The 20387-nt window shown below is 38.2% G+C and overlaps 3 protein-coding genes across 4 annotated transcripts in view; 2 read left to right on the forward strand and 1 right to left on the reverse strand.

The window, feature by feature from the left end:
* LOC109009610 overlaps positions 1 to 8262 on the forward strand; it is a 54389-nt gene extending 46127 nt beyond the window's left edge. Inside the window, exons 33-36 of the mRNA XM_018990167.2 lie at positions 4623 to 4738; positions 5887 to 5972; positions 6819 to 6918; positions 7579 to 8262. Of these exons, the coding sequence (XP_018845712.1) occupies positions 4623 to 4738; positions 5887 to 5972; positions 6819 to 6918; positions 7579 to 7644 (368 nt within the window). The 3' untranslated portion in view covers positions 7645 to 8262. The remainder of the gene's footprint in view (positions 1 to 4622; positions 4739 to 5886; positions 5973 to 6818; positions 6919 to 7578) is intronic.
* A 183-nt stretch (positions 8263 to 8445) lies between these two features.
* On the reverse strand, positions 8446 to 15946 carry LOC109009611 (probable E3 ubiquitin-protein ligase RZFP34). 2 transcript variants are annotated; one of them, XM_018990170.2, is made up of 13 exons: positions 14011 to 15946; positions 13280 to 13879; positions 13104 to 13191; positions 12957 to 13016; positions 12816 to 12848; positions 12439 to 12516; positions 12092 to 12135; positions 11698 to 11738; positions 11484 to 11566; positions 11299 to 11390; positions 11089 to 11200; positions 9380 to 10856; positions 8446 to 9252 (listed from the first exon to the last, which is right to left on the reverse strand). In XM_018990170.2, the coding sequence occupies exons 2-12, from the start codon at positions 13462 to 13464 to the stop codon at positions 10746 to 10748; spliced, it is 927 nt and encodes a 308-aa protein (XP_018845715.1). In that variant the 5' UTR covers positions 13465 to 13879; positions 14011 to 15946; the 3' UTR covers positions 8446 to 9252; positions 9380 to 10745. The 2 variants fall into 2 exon arrangements, with proteins under 2 accessions (XP_018845715.1, XP_035538623.1); XM_035682730.1 differs by having other exon boundaries at positions 13280 to 15946.
* Positions 15947 to 18403: 2457 nt separating this feature from the next.
* On the forward strand, positions 18404 to 20120 carry LOC109009613 (molybdate transporter 1-like). The gene has a single exon (XM_018990171.2). It carries the CDS (start codon positions 18481 to 18483, stop codon positions 19954 to 19956), a length of 1476 nt encoding a protein of 491 aa, XP_018845716.2. The 5' UTR covers positions 18404 to 18480; the 3' UTR covers positions 19957 to 20120.
* The last annotated feature ends 267 nt before the right edge of the window (positions 20121 to 20387 follow it).

Below are 20387 nucleotides of genomic sequence, written 5' to 3' on the forward strand. Positions count from 1 at the left end.
CCGAAAATCCTTAACCTTCGATGCCCCAATCTTCTTAGGAATCAGTGCAATATATGTGGTGTTAAGGCTTTCCTCAAATTTCCCCACCGAGAAAAGTTCCTGGAATACCTTCATTAGATTATCCTTTACCACCTCCCAACATGATTGAAAGAATCCCATAGAAAAACCGTCTAGACCTGGTGCTTTGTCTTTTACCATTTTCCTCACCACTCCATGACCCTTCGCCTCCTCGAAGGGCCTCTTCAACCAAGAGACAGTATGTGGCTCAATTGACTCACAACTTTGTCCATCTGGCTTTCGCCGCCACCCTTCTTGTTCGGTAAGCAAATGTTCAAAAAAATCATAAACATGTTCTCGAATCAGAGGGGACACCATACAAGCCACATCATCTATATTTAGCATCTCAATGTTATTTGTTCTCCTATGGAAGTTAGCCACTCTATGGAAGAACTTCGTACTTTGATCCCCTTATTTTAACCACAAAACTCTTGATTTCTGGTGCCAAGAAATTTCCTCCAATAAGCTCACTGCACACTTTCTATAAATATATATATATATATATATCTCCATCCAATCAAAGACGTCCATAGCAGCCTCTGCTTTATTTTCTGAAGCGGCTTTCTTGATACGAAAGAAAAGGCCTAGCCTGTATACATATATATAAAAATAGCATTACATTAGTTGTTGCTTGCTGATGCAGCAAGGGAGGGTCAAACTATACCGCTTTTCATATGCAAATAGGTGCACCCTTTGGCTGCTCCTTTTATTCCATTACCGATTGCTTCTAGCGGCGGATAATAGGAAAACCCTCTCTAATTCTGATATCAGCTCTGTCTTCCGAGATAACTCATATGAGAATAGAACCTGGTCCTCCTGTAACCTCTCTAACTCATGTAACTCCACCAACATGGATTTCTTCCGTTCACCTATGTCACCAAAGGAAAGAGAGTTTCAAACCCTTAAATCATTTTTTAAAGTTTTTAGTTTACTTGCAATTTTCAATCACATTTTTCGAACTTGAAGTACCGACACCTAGGGGTGTAAATCGGTCCGGTCCGGTCCGGTCCGGTGATGGATTTTCCCTGGATTGGATCGGACCGAACATCCATAGGGACCAAACCAGACCAGTAGCTATCGGTTCGGTCTGGCCTAATTATTCTATTATTTTTTTCATCTTTTTTTTCAAATACATTAATACAAAAAAAAATTTAAATTACTAAATTAAAATTAAGTGAATTATTAATGTGAATTATGTAACTAACTCATTAAAACATATTTTACTATAATTATATTTATGATGTTGATAGTTACTACTTACTAAATTAGACTTTACTCTTTAGTATGCATAATTATTAATTGTTGAGGTGGAGACTGATTTTGGAGTTGAAAAATCGAGAAACAGTGAGTTCGCTTGACTGTCGTTCGACCTAGCGCTCGAGCAAAGTTCAACCTGTGAGTTTGCTCGAGGTGCATTGTCGAGTGGACTAGAACAGAGTTCAACCCGTGAGTTTGCTCGAGTATCGCGCGACAGCGGGCTCGAGTGAGACACAAATTCTAGTGTTCGTTCGAGCCACGCTCGACACCCCGCTCAAGCCAATGTTAATAAGTATCAAATAATTTCATTGTACATAGATTATTCATGCTTGCTTGCAACTTAGGTATTTAAAAAAAATTACTTAATTATTTGAATTAAGTGTAAATAGTAGAGTATGTATGATTCTATGAATGTATGATGTATTAACTATTTACATATAATGACATAAATTATCACATGATTTATGATTTATTATTAATTGATAGCATATATTATTTTATATTTTATATGGTCAATGATAATAAATTATATGAAAATTACATCATTAACTTATATAATTACTATATAAAAATAATATATTAAATTATTAAAAATATTTTTAAAAATATATATTTAGGGGTTCGGTCCGGTCTTGTCCAAAATTTGTAGACCCTGGGACCGGACCGAATTTCATCGGTCCACATATTTTGGGATCGAGACCGACCGGTCCAGAATTCGTTCAAGTCTGGTCGGTTTTGCCAGTCCGGAACGAATTCTTTACAGCCCTACAAACGCCCTTCTTGGATACCCCCACAATCCAACAATATAGGAAAATTATCCGAATAAAGACGAGGCAACCTCTTTGGACATATGTCGAGATAATGGATTTTCCATTCCGGTGAGACTAAAAATTTGTCCAATCTAGACCATGACTGATTATTGGACCACTTGAATGTTCCCCCCATGAGAGGAATATCCACCAAACTCAAGTCGAAAATACACTTCGAAAATTCTAACATTGTTGGCTGCAAGCTATTTTCTCTGGAACGTTTACTTGGAAACCTTGTAACATTAAAATCCCCATCTATGCACCATGGGAGATCCCACCAGCTATGAACTCCAGCTAATTCTTCCCATAAGAACCTTTTGGTATACCAGCAAAAGCCCACAAGAAATTCTCTTCCACACTCTTAAAGGAACATGCCACCATGAACTCCCCAATGAATTCCTCTATTTTCTCCACCACTCTATCCCACATCACTAAAACACCTTCAGAAGTGTCATCCGATGTTAGGTAAGCCCAATCCACATATGGACAACTCCAGGTACTTCGAATAAGTCTTCTTGTAATAAATTTCAGCTTTGTTTCTTGCAAACATACTATATCCACCTTCCACTCATGAAGCACATTTTTTATACGAAGATGCTTATTGGCCTCGTTGAGTCCTCGGACATTCCAAGACACAATTTTTGGCTTCATAAAGAAGAAGCTAACCCCTTCCATTTGGATCTTTTGCAACTAGAGTTGCCCTCATAGTTAAGAGACCACGTTAGTCTCTTTAGCTCCCTCTGTTTTTTGGACCCAGATTTTTTAAGTTGGTTATGGCCTACTTCAATGGCAGTGAGCAACGCCATGAATTGTTCTTCAAATCCCTCACACTCCATCCCCACACAACATTGAATTTCCTTTACCTTGTGTAGAACCCAATCAGAAACACTAGACTGGGTAGGTAACAAACAGTTAAGTGGTACGGGCACCCCGTCTCTAGTAGCCCACTGCAAGCCCATTGGCGTCCCCATTTCCTCCTCCTCAAAATTAATCCCACCTTCCCATTCAGAGAGTCCCTGCAATGGAATAATCGTCTGTGGAGGTTCAACATCTCCTACATCGCTTCCCAAGAGAGAGAACTCGTCGGAGGAAAAATATCGCCCCACCACAGTTTGCTTAAGAACCTCTGCCAGGGGGAGAACTTCATCCCTATTGCTTATTGGCATTTTCTGGCTGAGATACGGCTAAGATCCGGTGCACGGAGGTAGAGAGACAACCAAATCTTTTTCTGGGCTTCCGATGCCGTCACCACCTGGGTCACTGTTGCATGTTCCTCCTCCCTTCACAACAAAGTCGGAGCCTTCTCCAGTGAGGATACCAGACTCCGGCCGATGGAAGACCGTGGATCTCCTCCTTCACGAACTCTCCATACGGGTTGGGTCCCCTTTTCCTTCCTTCTATCTTGCCCCATGGGCTAAGACCCAACGGATCGGCCCACATGCATTGTTGTTCCATGCTGGTTACAATTCTCATGGGCTGCTGTCTCACTACTAGGACCAGCATTGAATGGGCCCAGGCCCGTATGACCCTTTGTAAGCTGCCTTTCTCTAATAAGGCCATGTTCCTCCACATTGAAGCCCGTTTCAAAGCCCCTTTTCTCCAAGCCCACACCCACAGCTCCTTTTTCCTCTTCACACCGTATTAAAAAGTCCACTCTGTCCTGAAGCAGACAAAGTTGCTCCTTCACGTCCAGCAGTGTAGTGTGTACGCTCCCCTCTGCCAGGCCAACAGCAGGCCTGCCATCACCACCCTTACACTGCACAGTGCATGTCCCTATGGTGTGAGGATCTCTGCCATACCCCTATCCACTACCCAGACTTGCAAAGGCTCCTCTCTGAACTTCCCTAACGCCGCTACCTCCACCCCTGTCACTGTGTTGCACCGTCTTCAATGATGCCTCCAGAACCTCCCTATAGGAGCGATGTTGTGGCTGAAGCACCACCACCATAGGTGCACTACCCCTGTTACGTCTTCATTTACGAAATCCCACAACGCCTCCATCATCCTCCTCTATCCCTTCCCCTCCACCTCCTTTGGTACAAAGATGAAGCTGCGCCTGCTACCACTATTGCCATGTACCAACCGCGAATATTAGAGCACCTTTGCGCTAGGAAGCTGCGATTCCCTTCCTGTACCGTGGTATAGAATTTCTTTGTTGCACCCTTCAAGCAATCCTCTAGTGCTTTGGCAAGCCATTGCACTGTGGATAGCCCCATTCTCACCGTATTCATCAGCTTCCAGCTTCTCTCAGTAATGAGCAAAGAACATCCCTTGAAAATGAAAGAGCCTTCGATTCTATCAGCAAGTGTTTAGGAAAACCCATTCTATTCACCCAACAATTCCAAGCTTGCTGAAATCTCGCCATCACAGACCGTAGACCATCATTGGAGAGAAAAAATGAATACTTTCTCATCTAAGTTTTGGTTGTATGGAGAGAAAATTTTGGTTGTACTATATATATATAAATATAAATCCATATATTCTTCTCATATCTTGCAGCTGTTGATATATACGCTGGAGTTGCTGCATCACTTGCTGAGAGGAAAAAGGGCAGTCAATTGACAGAATTTTTCAGAAACATAAAAGGCACAATTGAAGATGATGATTGGGACCAGGTAATGAGATTATATATATATATATAATGTATTCTCTTCATATCTTGCAGCTGTTGATACATACCATTTATATTGTCAATGATATGTTCAGTTGGCTGAAGAACTGAAATGATAGTAAACATTTTAGATTTGGGGTAATGTATCATTAATGGGGTCTGCTTGTTGGTGGATTCTGAGCATGCTTTTAGAATGATGAAGACATTTTTTTTTTTACTTTGAGAAATGCAACAAGTCAAACCTGTGTGGGTCGATCAGCCATTAGGTAGCCATGCATGTGACTTAAGTCTAACTTGGATAAATTCTGATGGCCTGCTCAAAATATTTACAATTTGTAATTTATATTTGCATCCAGAATTAGATTGTGAATCTGTATGAAGGATTCTCAAAAACTGAATCATGTTGACAGAAAAAAATAATAATTCTGTGCCTTTCTAATGCTAAAATTATGTTTTATTGGGCATGCAGTTTTTTTTTTTTTTCTTTTTATTATTACTCTCCCAATTATGTTTAGTTTAATCTTGCTTGCCTAGCATTGCACATGCAAATAGGCATAATATGTGGGTCATCATCATCAATGACAGAAGAAGGTAATAGTATTGCCATCAACCACTTGATGGCTGCTCATAGCTTTAGCTTTTAGCCTTTCAGAACTTTCTTGATTTCTTAACTTTTTCTAGTTAGATATATCTGATGCATCCTTCTCATGTACTTGGAAAGTACCTTTTGATCGTCAATAAGATTTATCTTACTCATAAAAAGATAGCACCATAATCATCCATGCATTTTGTATAATATAGTTGGACGAGCACAAGTGTTTGAAAATTTGAAATGCGGGGGGATTAAACTAATAGCTTAGAGCAGAATAATTGAGCACGATGCTGGATTAAAATGCTCAGAACGATTAATCATGCTGGTTATGCCAACACATGTACGAACTTGTCAGTTTATCTGGGAAGTTGTACCTGCTTGTCACGTTAAATTGTTCACAGAGATACTTCTAAAAAAACGTGTTACCAGAGTCTTCATACTTACATCAATCGCCTCACTTGTTCTGCAAGCTTGGAAAATTTTAATCTTTTGCTCTACCCGCAATATACCCTCTTTGTCTAATAAAATACAAAAAAAAAAAATGTTGTGTGACATTGTAGGTCTTGGGGGCTGCAATAAATGTTTATGCTAATAAACACAAAGAACGCCCTGACCGTCTCATAGACATGTTAACCAGCAGCCACAGGTAATTGTTTCTTCAGCTACGTTATATACTTTTGGTTATCTCGCACATATTGAGTCTTGTACTGCCCATAATTATTTTTTAGTGAACTTAAATGTATGTGACAGTCTGTCATTAATGCACTTGTATACGTTGCCTATTTGACATCAGCATGAAAACCGATTGTGGTAGGTTGTTCTCAGGTTAGGTCTCTGGACCTATTTTAGCATTTTTGGAACATTTATGATTTTGTCTCCCAAAAAGTTTAGTCTTACTGACTTCTACACACAGACACACACACACACACTTTAAAAAAGAAAGGTTGACTTTTAACTATTTTTCATGGGCACGTAAAACAGGTTCTGAAAAAAATCAAGAGGACCAACTCTTGTTCAAGTCCAAAGTAATGGACTGAAATTACTATTGGGACAGACATGCTTGGTAGACAAATACATGGAGAGTCATTGCCACCCACTTTGTTTGGCTTTTACCCTAGTGTATACTTGCATTGTGTCCTCTGTGTATGTCTCTCAGTAGTTTACTAAGTAGTGTGAAGCTTTGAATTGGGGAGGGGCAATGCATTTAGCAATGATGAATTAATACTGCTTTTGTTAACAAATACAAAGTATTTCTGTTTATTTCATTCTATTATTTTACTTTCTAACGGGTAAGTTATTAAAAATTTTCTGACAAGTAATTTTTTATGAACATGTGAGAATGGTTGCATCAAATAGGTGCTTTAGTTTACACCATAATAATGATATCATAGTTCATAACTAATATGACCATTTTTCTGTCTATACCCCATTATTTTCTTCTATGTTTCTATGCGAGACATCCAACATGTTTTATCTTGACTTGTGCATGCAGGAAGGTTCTGGCTTGTGTGGTTTGTGGTCGTTTAAAAAGTGCTTTCCAAATTGCTTCTCGAAGTGGAAGTGTAGCTGATGTTCAATATGTAGCTCATCAGGTTAACCTTCATCTAACTTCCTCTCTGGGAACTTAAAGTTATTTTAAGTTTTAGTTGGATTGTGGTGCTCCTCATTTTGAGATTCTGTTTTGGTCCTTCAATTACAATACATTAAATGTAGTTAATATTGCCGTATACGATGCCCCTTTTGAAACTAGAAAGATCATGTGCATGTATAATTGTGGGGTAAAAATATGGAAAATAAAAAGTGACTGATGAAGTGTATTAGCTTCTTCTGTGTGCGTATATTAATGGCAACATCTGATCAAAAAATATATATTAATGGCAACATCAAGCCAAAGGAGTTTTAACAGGCCCCGCTCCTGACCCAAGCTGGTGTCAAGAGTCAAAATCAAGCATCTTCCTATGAGCAGGCTGCGTTTGAGTGCTGCCTGAAGATGTTAGATTATATAATGGTACATATGGCTTGTGCCTCGGAGGGTTTGGTCCACTTTGATGCCATTCTTTTGTCTGTATCGCATGACCCAGCAGGTTATTAATGGCATGTGGCATGCCATTCTTTCCAAATTGCATTGACATGAACCATCCGCACTGTCCAATCTGACGACTTTGTTTTTTTTTTTTTTTTTGTTCCTGATATTTATCCCATTGGATCAGAGTGGAAATTTTCTTATCCTTGTGCCAATTGTTGTTTTGCAGGCATTACATTCAAATGCACTCCCTGTGTTCGATATGTGTAAACAATGGTTGGCTCAGTACATGTAATATGCTGCTAGAGAGAAATTATAGGGAGAAGAATTTTATTTTTGGCCAAGATGAATTTGAGGGCATTGGAATTTCAACGGCCACGGTTTTCAATAAAGTGGATCGCAGTGAGGTTACTTGAAAGTGCTTTCTTAAAATCGATGACCCCTGAGATGTTGAAAACAAGGGCTTATACCGTCATTCGTTTTCCTATGTGCCATTGTTTTGGTTCCGTTGCCTTTCTTTACCTGCTATCTGGCATTGTTGAGGCTACTTTCAAATCGTCAGGAATTTTGGGTTGGCCTCATCTTATGTAATATGTTGTAACTTGCTGTTGGGGAGGATATATGGAGAAAAAAATCAGTCACGTGGCCCAATAGAAATTGCAGCAAGTCATGAATCATCCCGAGATCCTGAATCTGACTCCATTTGGATGTAAAGGGTAACAGTTCTGCCACAGCTAGAGTTGATTTGCGTGCCAATGTATAGAAAATGAAAGAGAAGAAACGAAAATCGGCATGATATGCACATACATATATGTATTCCCTCTCACGGGTAAAATTTTGACTTTGTAAAATACGAAATTGGTTCATCTCGTTTATCAATGTCTTTATACATATTTCGTTATAGTTACCACAGGGAGAATCTGTTATTGCTATGATCTATTAATGATGTTAAATTAGGTGCCCATGGAGAAACCCTTATGCAAGGAAATAAAGCAACACCTTAAATTCTTGCATGGGTGCTATGATCTGAGCAGACAGCATTTTTAGGCATTGCAGTGCCTACGAAATATAGTCAGTAGGGGGAGAATCCGTTGTATATTTCCTTCTCGAGACTTTACGTCTCACTTTCATACCAAAGATCTTTGTTTATACAAATTCCTCCGCATGGTAGTCGAAGGTGTTACAACAAGAGGTGCTGGAGGAAATACCCTTTCTAACAGAATTGCCTTGGGATCTGACCCATAAGAGGTGTTGTATCTTTAAATATCACTATATACAGTATGCTTGCGAGCCCTAAATCTTCTCGTCAGGCTGTTAACTAGGCCTGCAACCCGACCTAATGCAACCGGGTTTGTGTCCTACCCGACCCAACCCGAAAGTAACCATTTAAGGTGCCAAACCGATCCGATCCGATCTGGACAACGTAAAGTCGGGTCGAACCCGTACAACCTGGAAAAGGGAAAAAAAAAAATCCATGCTTCTGCATGTTGATATACAAAATCTCTTCATCTGAATCTCAAATCTACAATCATCCTCAAATTCAAGAATAGACCCAAAAAATATTTGCAAGGAAGAGCCACTTGCATAAGAAAAAAGAAGGAAAAAATAAATAAAGAGAGAAAAAGGGAATAGAAACATCACCATCCCCATCATCTACATGTTGTGTTTGGAGTTTCTCAAAATTCATCCCTAACCTTCACTTCGTAGTTTCAATAGAAGAATAACATGACTCAGATTTAACGATATTAGTTTTGGAAAAATATCCGAATTTTAGGATTGTACGTTGTGACTGTGCAATAATTCAACCGCAGCAGCAACCACCCCTTTTCCCTCCAAAGAAATGTCAAACCTTGGTTCCTTGATTTTTTTTATTCAGAAGCTTATTGAGTTCCCCACGCAATTTCTGCAAAAGCCCATTACATATTCACTTCCTTAAAAGTCATGGAAAGAGAAAGAAATAGAGAAAGAAAATGAAAGGGAACTTCATTTGAAGAGGCATTCAAACAAAAAATCTCGAGAGACAAATGTACCCGTATTAACACTAGAACAGTCTTCGATGCAGAGAAATGTAGGTAACCACTGTTATTTTTTTCTTCTCTTCCGTTTTTCCTCCAGACAACATCCCAACTCTCTCTATATTTCTCTAAAGAGAGAGAAGTAGTCTTGGACTCTTGGGGTCGAAGGAGATCTTGAGCTGATGATGATACAAGTGGGTTTGGCCAACATTTTCAGCCATTCATCAATCTGTACATCAAGCCCTTGGTTTCCAGCCATTCATTAGACAACATGCCAAGAAAAAACCCTCAGTTTCCAGCCATTTCCGTCTTCGACCACAACCTCGTACAGATTAACCAAGGCTTGCCTTTTCATTTCCGTATCACCGACCGTCATCCTTGTCCATAAGTCTCCAAGAAAAAACCTCATGTCATCTTTGCAGCACCAAGACCAGGCTTTGAAACAACCAATGCATACGCATGGGCCATAACATACCGGTTGTGTACATTTCAGAGAGGTCCTTGGCAGTTCTCTTCTCTTCTCTACATAGAAAACTAAAAAAAGTTCATCGTTTTTTGCTTCTCTCTCAATTTGGGACTCAGATCTAGTTCAAATCTTGCGTTTTCTTTTTTTTTTTTCGTTTTCCTCCTCTTTTCTTTTATAGCAAACCCAAAACTTTTTTTTTACTATTTTATATTTCGTTGCGTTTTCCTTTTTGTGAATTTATTCTCTGCATACCATTGGCGTCCATGTTGGCCAGAAGGATGTGGAGCTACTCACCAAAGGGCTTGAGGCTGAGTGAGCGAAGAAGACTGAGTGGGCTGCTTCTGTTTGAGGACTGAGTTATTTAGTCGGACAGGTTGACACCAATTAACAAACACGTTATTTAGTCGGGTTGGAGACCCACTCAAGCAATAACCCGATAAAAGTCGGTTCGGGTCAGCTTAATCGGATCCATCGGATGCTCGGGTCACATGCACACCCCTACAGTGTTAACCATGGGGTGATAATTCCCAGAAAGTACAAGAGAGACACTACTATATTGTATCACAAGTCTCAGAAAGGACACGAATCATACACATGCTGTCTGCATGATCGCCACAGATGAGACTAGTCTCTATGAGTGCAAGCAAAAAAGGGTACAAGGAAAAAAGGTATGTGGACAAAAAAAACAAGGTAGGAAACAGGAAATCGTGGCAGATCGATCTCCTGGTGGAGAACAGGTGGCAGAATATGGTGGACCTTGACAGATCTCCTGGCCGGGAACAAGATGCATGATCAAGAAGGATCCCGATGACCAAGAGGTTCTGGCTGGAAAGGTCGAGGAAAAAACCCCCCCAATTACTTGTGCATACATTGGAGTACGCATGTAACAGTCATGGCTCTAGCCATTGCACTTGATCAGCCTCTTGTTTGGCGAGTGTTGTAGGATTTACAGTTCATGCATTTCTGAGCCACCACATGGTACTGCACTTTTGATGTTTTCCCACAGTCGTTGCAAAGGATCCAAACCTGCAAAACAGTATTTCCGTCAGATTTTCTTAAACGATAACCACCATCTGTAACAACTGTGTACGGAAGGTTTCTGGACAGTAGACTAAGAACACGAGAGGTTAAACAAGGGTTTCCATAAGGATACCGAACTCCACAGTTCAAATTTTAGAACTTCCTAATCAAAAGTGTAGTACAATTGAATTCTCTTAGCAGAGACAAATTGAACCAAACGAGAGAGACAGAGGCTGACCATTTTATTTTGATAAGGTTCTGGGATTGGCGTAGCTGCAATCTCCATGTCAAATTTCTCCCATACCTTGGACATATCACAAACAGACTTGGAGCACAGAGGGCAAGCATATCTGTTTGATCGTCAACATGATAAGGAGCAAGTCAGTAGGGTTGAATGCAAAATATTGTAATATTGAAAGGGGAGAAAAAGGAAATTGCCAGCACTCACTGAAGATGATCCTGCATCTCCTTCAAGCAGTTTTTGTGGATAGTGTGTCCACATGGCAGAACAGTCACATCATTTGTTGAATCAAACAAGTACTGAAGATCACCATTTTGTGATGAATTAGGCTTCAATCATCCGGATCAAATGTTACATCAACCAAAAATTGAACAAAGGGTAGCGTGTATTACCTCAAAGCAAATAGGGCAATCATGATGCATAGCTCCTTCTACACAAGGGTGGCTGTTCTTCAAAAGAATTGAGTAGCAACAACCTTCATCATGATCAGATATATAATAAGCAAAGATATTTAACAGATCACTTGGACTAATTACTTCCAAGCTCCCCAAGTACAGAATATTAGGTAATACAAAATGACAAGAGGATAAGAGAAGAGTAGCTTACCACACTTGTAGCAGTGGAAGAAATTCTCACGCCCTCCGATTCTGCAACAAAGTAAATTAAAAAAATGTGTAAAGAGGCCCCTAAAATAAAAAATAAAAAAACTTCACATAAATAACAAAAATTAAAGACAGTGTTCGCTGATGGTGGCTTAAGAGGGGCAAAATCTTCTATAACTTCTATAGATGCAATGATGAATAAGCAATCCCTTGATAGCAGGGTTGCCGTTTCCCCTTACACGGGCCCTTGACATACACATTTGTTTGTATGTTTTTATACATGGGTATATAACATATAGGTGTGTGTATGTGCACGTGAACCAGATTTTATGATCTGTGGTAGGTCTTCCCTTAATATGCTCTGAAGACTACCGAATAAGCGACATGATCAATCGTACCTGCAAATTCCGCAGCCATTGCAATGATACTGTTTCTTAGACGTCTGCAGCAAAACGAAAACAGAAACAATCAAATCAATTCTGTTAAATTAAATTATTAGTTTAAAGACATCCTAAAATTTGCAAATCGGGGTAAAATAAGACCACATAACAAGGACAAAATACACGTCTCTGTGGTGCACCTTTTTTGTCACCAACATTCATGAATACTTATAAAAAATACACTGCGTGACGCTGAAAAGATGCATGAAATTGAGATCCTTGTTACTCTTTTTTTTATTTTTTGAAGTCTTTTGGGGGAGGGGGTGGGAGGAGGATTTGGGGTGGAGAAAAAGATTGCTACTCACATCATCATCAAACAACTTGCAAGTCTCGCAGAAGTATTTCCCCATACATACACCGCAATTACCACATACTTGCCGAACCTGTAATAGCAGCAACAAACATAACAAGCAACTTAAGTTGGGTGAAAATAGTTACTTCCGAGAGGTCAACATGAATAGAAGTTTAGAAGGGAACAAAATTTATGAGCCGAACATATTATTTTGTCCTTGATTTGCAATCACATCCTAGCTATGATTAATCAACCTTTGGTACAGAATGTTTGATTAGCAAGCCACTTCTACAAGCATAAGATGCATAAGCTCTATTATAACACACTGTTTTTTGCCCTGGCTATTAAATGCTTGATGGAACTCAATACGTGTTAATACTCTATACTCACCTCTTGTTCGGTGCCACAGAGTGAACATATCACCTGAAAATGTTTAACAAGGGGTAATTTTGTCAGTCTAAAGGGGTACTACAACCACAAAGAGTGCATCAAAAGCCCAAAAAACAAAGAGAGTGAAATTCCTGAATGGACCTGTCTCACTAGATGGCGGGGAATGTCATGCCTTTGCTTTTGATCAATATTGATGCTATTCTGCACAACAAAGAAGAAGTAAAAATCAATCGATACTTAAAACTCAAATACAAAAAAAGATTATGCAAAGATGAACAGATAACTCACCTTTGCCTCATTATGACAAAGGCGACAATCGAACATTTCATTGCAACAAGGAGCTCTAATGCTGCACCTTCTCCTATAATGTGAACATCTGTAAATAACATTTATGACCTCAGTTACCAAAATTTAGGAAAATCACGATGCAAGTAAAAGTGGCAGATAAACAGGCAAGACTTTACCCGTATTGCATAAATCCTTTCTCTGATACTTCGGCAGTTTTTATAGAATCTGTTGACTCCTCTGCAAGGATGCATTCTTGAGTTGACTGTTCAGAGCACACAGCCTCCATTGCATTCCTTTTAAAAGTTATATGTTGCATGTCTTCCAGCACAATTTGTTGAGACTCACAATGCTTAGTTGCCATAACCACTTTCCCCACCAATACTTTGGATGAAACTTTGAACTATCTAGAAGCTGGCGGTAAGCCTAAAGCACCTGCATATAAGAACAAGTTTAGAAACCATTCTGAAACTTTGAAAGGCATGTCCATCCACCCAACCATGCCAGGCAAACACCGCATGGCACCGTTGCTTTCTTCTAGACAGCTGCTGAACAACGGAATCAGCAACACATAACCCAAGTAAGGTTGAACGGCTCCAATCAGCAATACTTGGAGAGAAGGGTTCATCAAAACAAGTAGATCTATAAGAGTCCCATATTATGGAACTCCCAAGCCTCCAGCTGTGAATAGTAACCAATAGCATCTCACGATCACTTGATTCCTTGAAGAGGTATCAGAACCAAATCCAGTATACTGGATGGCCAATAGACGCCCCAACCTAAGGTAAAATCAATGCATCACACGATCAAATGCATTCTGAAAAGTTAAAATGAACAATAACCAATAACGGGCAAGAGTGTGAGCTTGAATAAATGTGTCATGTTGGTTGGCCGACAAGGACAAGCCTACCTCAATCTGCAATGCTGCTCCAAGTCTCCATCCACAACGGAACTTACCAAAAATCTTATGTCAAAAGACTTGACAGGCTTTTCTCCAATCATAATTTTGCTCAGCAAATTCTCTCATTATCTAACTAGTCAAGTCTTGAACTGCAAGAATTGTCATACTCAAAGGTATGGTTGTTGACAAATACTGATTATTTCTTCAGCACAATTTTTAATCTTGGAGGGTCGCAAAGATGTTGAAGTCATAAAGAGGTAGGGGTAAAAGGAGATAATAAGGACCTAGAACAGGCCATGGGGAATAAAAGAAGAAATGGCGCTCCAGAACAATGGCCTTTCTTCAGTCAGTCAGCCGAAGTTGAACTTTCTAGAGAAAAGAACCAAAAAGAGATAGGGAAAAAAAGGATAACCATCTATCCTAGCCTCAACTAACTTTTTCAATGACTTTAGCATAAAAAGCCATAGATGTCATTGACCTAGATAACCATCTATCCTAGCCAACTCAACTAACTTTTTCAATGACTTTAGCATAAAAAGCCATAGATGTCATTGACCTAGATAACCATCTATCCTAGCCAACTCAGCTAACTTTTCCAATGACTATAGCATAAAAAGCTATAGATGTCATTGACCTAGATAAGGAACCAAGCATCATCACCTGCAACCGGAAGTATTAAAATACCTAAAACATGGATGAAAAAGCTACGAATACTGCTAGAAATATGAAAATAATTTCATGTAAATGAGCGTACTTCCATTGATGAAATGTAATTCCTTGAAAACAGCTTACAGGAAAACCGTTGCAGCTGCTATATGCTTCAATCAAGCGCAACCAGTCATAATCTCAACTCGTATGCTTTTTTTTTTCAATAATATTTAGCTTAGGAAAACTCTTTGTTGGTAACTTTTTCAACTTTCAAGCACAATGCATATCATCCAAGAAGTTCCTGATATGCTTGAAAACCACAAATGACCGCATGAAAGTGTCGACTACAAAAAACCTTGTAGTTGATGATGAGAAAATCTACCGAAGCAAAGACACCACCACATTCATCAAACATGCAAAATCACTCTCATTACACTAGCCTCGCGCATATTTTATAATTTTAAGCAAAAATGTACTCATAAAATCAACGTACAAAAGCGTAATCGTACAATAAGTAGCATATTTGCTACGATTCCAGCACAGCCATCGCCATACTCTAATGAAAATAAACAACTAGATTCAACCAAAAATTGAATCGAACACAGAAATCAATCGCGAGCCATTGTCCTATACAGGACGAGAATGAAACTTCGGCGTCATCAAATTCAACCAAGAATCTCATTCGCCGCAGTTCACACATTGCAGATTTTGCACGGTAAGAAAACAGCCGAATTGATAGATAATCGTCGCTCAAAGCGAATTCAATATCCCCGAACCTGGCGAATTCATTTACTTAAGCGATTTTCTTAAAACATAAAAGGCACCACACACGTACGCGCACAAACGAAAGAATCAATGAAACAAGCCTAGCGAAATGTTTGGCCAGCGAGAAAGCGAAATTTGATATTTCACAACCTCACCAACTAAATCAGACAATGCAACATTTCAAACAATACCTCGTCAACTGAACAAATTTCTCAGAAAGCAGAATATACTCCAATTTTAAACCAAAGTCTGTCTCTACATTACCTAAATAAGGAGTAACATATCAAAGACAGGGCCGCCAATTTACCAAACGCGATTGATTAAAAGAGAAACTATAAATTCTACAAAATTAACAACAGGATAACGAACTTTCAATCCACCGAGAGACGTCTCGGTCGCGAGTTCGGATACAGGATATCCGAGTAGATCCAATTATAGCTTCCGGAGATCCAATTTCAAGTTCGCTTGCCTCGTTAACGTTAGAGTATGCTTAAGGGAGAGTTGAGAAACTGACAGGCAAAAGACGACGATAGAAATTTCGAAACTGTCTCTTATTTATAGCTTCGAGAGCCTTCGAAGCAAAAGCTCCCAACCAACCATTTGTCGCTGACAGGTTGTACTAAAAAATTATTTAAAAACCCCGAAAATATCTCTCACGTTTTTGTTTTGTTTTTGGATGAAAATGAATCTGACGCGTAAAGGAAGTATAAAGAAAGTGTATCCATTCTTCACGCTGACCATTGCCTCAAGTGGAAGGCTGACGCGTGTTACTAATTTCGGCTGAGGCTGTTATTATTTACCACGTGTCCTATCCGATTAGACAGAAGATTTTTGGTTCTGAAATCACGGAAAATGACGTCGGAAGAGTTAGAATGATATTAATTGATTAAGAAATTCTGGTCAGCATGATCTGTCAGAAATTCTGGTCAAAGTAGTGTTTTCTTTTTCTTTTAATTCTTTTTTTATTTTGTGAGATAGATTGTCAGTTGTTCATTTGTTCACGAAATTAATTTGTTTACTTCAATACTTATCCGCTAAGCGTGGGGATGCGCCACCTAGGTAGATGGATATGCATGCTGGTTTAAAAAAAATTGCAAAATATCGGACATTGTGACCTTTTGCATGAAAAAATAAGTTGGTGTTGAGAGATGAGATTAGTTAATTTTATATGAAAGTTAAAAAATTATTATTAAAATATAAAATTTTAATATTATTATTATTTTGATATTTGAAAAAATTAAATTATTTATTATATTTTATGTAAAAATTTAAAAAAATTATAATAAATTTTTTTTAAAATCTAAACAAGACTTAAAAGAAAGTGTAAAGGGCCCAAAATTCTGCACTTGGGGCGGCTGGGGCCAGTTAAAGAGTGTTTTGGGCTTTGAAGCTATTTTCTGTGGATTCGGACCTCTATCGTAGCCCAATTCATCATCAGGACTTTATTTGCGAATTTGAGGAGTTGTGATGTAATAACTAATAAAGAACCTGAAAAGTGAAAACCCCTTTTTGTTTAATTCTTATCAAAACAGGGTCATTAATTGTTGAAAAATGATTGGATGATTTTTAAATATATCTACTAAATATATTCATATATATATTTTAACTTTATATATATATTTTTTTTTGATAATTAAGAAAGTGACTATTAATAAAATTATATATATTTTTTATTTTTTAATAATTAAAGATACTTAAAAAAAAACATTTACATTGGTGTGCATATTTAGAATGCACATTTAGTTTGCACCTTAGCATTATCCTTAATTATTAGTCTGGCGCAAATAGAGCATATATTTTTCATTTTTAAGAGAGTAAAGGATTTTGGCTCCCAGTGTTTGCCTCTCATACTCATCGTGATATCAATCCACACCTAGAAAAAACTCGAATAAATCACGTTAAAATAATTCTTAAAATCAATTTTAAGATCTAATTCGTTATTCAATTATCTTAAAAAATCATAAATAGCATGGCGGTTCAATGGTAAGGCCATTATCTAAGGCCTCATCTTATATAAGGCCTTCAAAAATAAAAATGAGATTTTTTTAAAAAAAATAAAAAGTAAAAACCATTTCATTAAATAAAATTTTAGATATTTTTTATAGTTTTCAATGTGTTCAAGGCACCATAATACTAAATTTAATATTTAATACAATGAATCTTTTTATAAGTAATACAATGAATCTTTTAATATTTAATACAATGAATCTATTTATATTTTAAATAGTTTTTTAAAGATTTTGTTAAATTAAGGACACAAAATCTATATTGAGACCTCATTTTAAATTATTGTTGTAAATATAAATTTACAAAAATTGTATTTAAAAATTTTAAATAAAATCTCATTTTATTAAAAAATTAAAAAATATTTTATACAATAATTTATATTTTATTATATTATAATTACGAATAAGTCATTTAAATTTTACTTCGGCCTCAATTTATATTGAGGCAGCCCCTGATAAAAGTATCAGATATTGTCATAACTACCACAATCTATCTGACAACAAAGTGAGAACTAATTAAGCAAAGTATTTTGACCAATTCAAATTCTACCACCTCTATCGTGATTTTCTTAACTTTATTCAAATCTTAAATTCTTTAGATAAAACAAGTCTAACAAAATAAAAACATAATGTTGAGGTTTATTTAATTTATTTTGAGCATCAAACTTATATACTCCCGTGAGAAAGAAAAAACAATAGTACTATTAAACTTATACACCAACGAGTCAAGATATTTTGATAATTAATAGTGTCACACGTATTTATAATTTTATATATACGACTTATTTTATCAGTTTTTTTTAATTTTTAATTTTATAGTTTTTAATATATCAAAAACTATACGTTGAAAATTAAATTTTTTTAAGAGTTTTTCATAATTACAATCAGCATTTCTCTTTTCCAACTCCATTCAAGATTGCATTGGATATCTATTCATTATTTCCACCGTATGCAATATTTATTCTGGAATATGAGTGGTCGTGGACTGTGAGCAGACATTCTTCAGAAAGCTCGAACCCCATATTTGGATTCACATATCTCAGCTACTGCACTTCCATGCATGGAGTCCCAAAACCCCCAATTCCAACACACTTCAACCTTCGAAACAAATGTTCCCCACAAACCCACGTCCTTCTCTCCGGCCAACTTCATACACAAAGTGAAAACCAACTTGGATTTCCGATCGAAATGGACCGAGTTGAATGGGGCAATGGGAGATTTGGGCACGTACATACCCATAGTTTTGGCCTTGACATTAGCTAATGATCTTAACCTTGGCACGACACTAATATTTACCGGGATCTACAACATTGTCACCGGTTCCATTTATGGCGTCCCTATGCCGGTCCAGCCCATGAAGGCCATTGCGGCCGCGGCGATATCTGGGTCTGAATTTGGGGTTCCGGAAATCATGGCTGCCGGAATTTTGACCGGAGGGATCCTGCTTGTACTGGGTGTCACGGGGTTGATGCAGCTAGTGTATAAGCTAATTCCTCTTTCTGTTGTCAGGGGAATTCAGCTGGCGCAGGGATTGTCATTTGCACTAACCGCGGTTAAATACATCAGAAAAAGTCAGGATTTTTCTCAATCGAAGTCCAAGGGGGAAAGGCCTTGGCTTGGGTTGGACGGGTTGATCTTGGCTATTGTTTGTGCTTGTTTTATCGTTATCGTTAATGGTGCCGGCGAGGAACGAAGGGAGGAAACAAATGAAGAAACCAATGGCGACTTCGGTGATGAAGAAAGGCCTAGAGAAGAACTCAATGGCGATATGGGTGACGAAGAACAGACTATGAGAAAAGGAAGAAAATTTAGGAAAATTATCTTCTCGCTTCCTTCAGCTCTTATTATATTTCTGTTGGGTGTGGTTATCGCCTTTATAAGAAGAACTAAGGTAGGGGACGATATTAGATTCGGGCCATCTTCTATTGTAGTAGTAAAGATATCTAAACATGCATGGAAGGAAGGTTTCATTAAGGGTGCAATTCCTCAACTACCCCTATCAATTCTAAACTCAGTGATCGCTGTGTGCAAGTTGTCATCCGATCTTTTTCCCGGAAGAGAATTCTCAGCCACTTCAGTCTCGGTGACGGTAGGGTTAATGAACGTGATAGGCTGTTGGTTTGGAGCCATGCCAAGTTGCCATGGTGCAGGTGGGCTAGCAGGGCAGTACAAGTTTGGTGGCAGAAGTGGTGGGTGTGTGGCCGTTCTTGGTGCAACCAAATTGGTTTTGGGATTACTGTTAGGGAGGTCTTTGGTGAAGATTTTGTATCAATTTCCCGTTGGGGTCTTGGGGGTTCTACTCTTATTTGCTGGGATCGAGCTGGCCATGGCTTGCAGGGACATGAATTCCAAAGAGGAGTCCTTTGTGATGCTTATTTGCACAGCGGTTTCACTCGTGGGTTCAAGTGCAGCGCTTGGCTTTGTGTCTGGTATGCTTTTGCATGTGCTTCTAAAGCTAAGAAATCTGATCAGTAGCAACGCTAGCTGTTCTTCCATGAGTATAGATACGTCCCATACGCATGGGACGTACTCATGAGCCAGCCATCGCAGTTATCATTACCTAAGCTTTTCCAAGTGGTTTGTGGTTAAGGATTTATATGTTCTTGAATTTACTATTGTAATGGCTGAACTTGTGTTTCTGATGTCTATGTTGTGACCATGAAATAGAGGGCTGAGCTCAGTTGCTGCTAGCTTTTCCTTCCCAACTATATTTCAAGTCCTATATACGAATCTTCTTGCGATTGACGTTCTTGATTGCTTGCACTAATTTGCACTAGAATTTAAATTGCATTAAAAATGAATTTGAAATCATGGCATTATTTGCTTGGAATTTAAATTCAAAATAAACACTCCTTTACCTAAACGCAACCTAAAAAACATTAAGGTATGTTTGGCAAGTGAGAGTAATCACTATTATTTTTTATTTTATTATTACTTTTTACTTACTTTTCTACTATTCATTACTTT

Source organism: Juglans regia, chromosome 11, assembly GCF_001411555.2.
Source record: "Juglans regia cultivar Chandler chromosome 11, Walnut 2.0, whole genome shotgun sequence".
In the NCBI taxonomy this organism is placed as follows: Eukaryota; Viridiplantae; Streptophyta; class Magnoliopsida; order Fagales; family Juglandaceae; genus Juglans; species Juglans regia.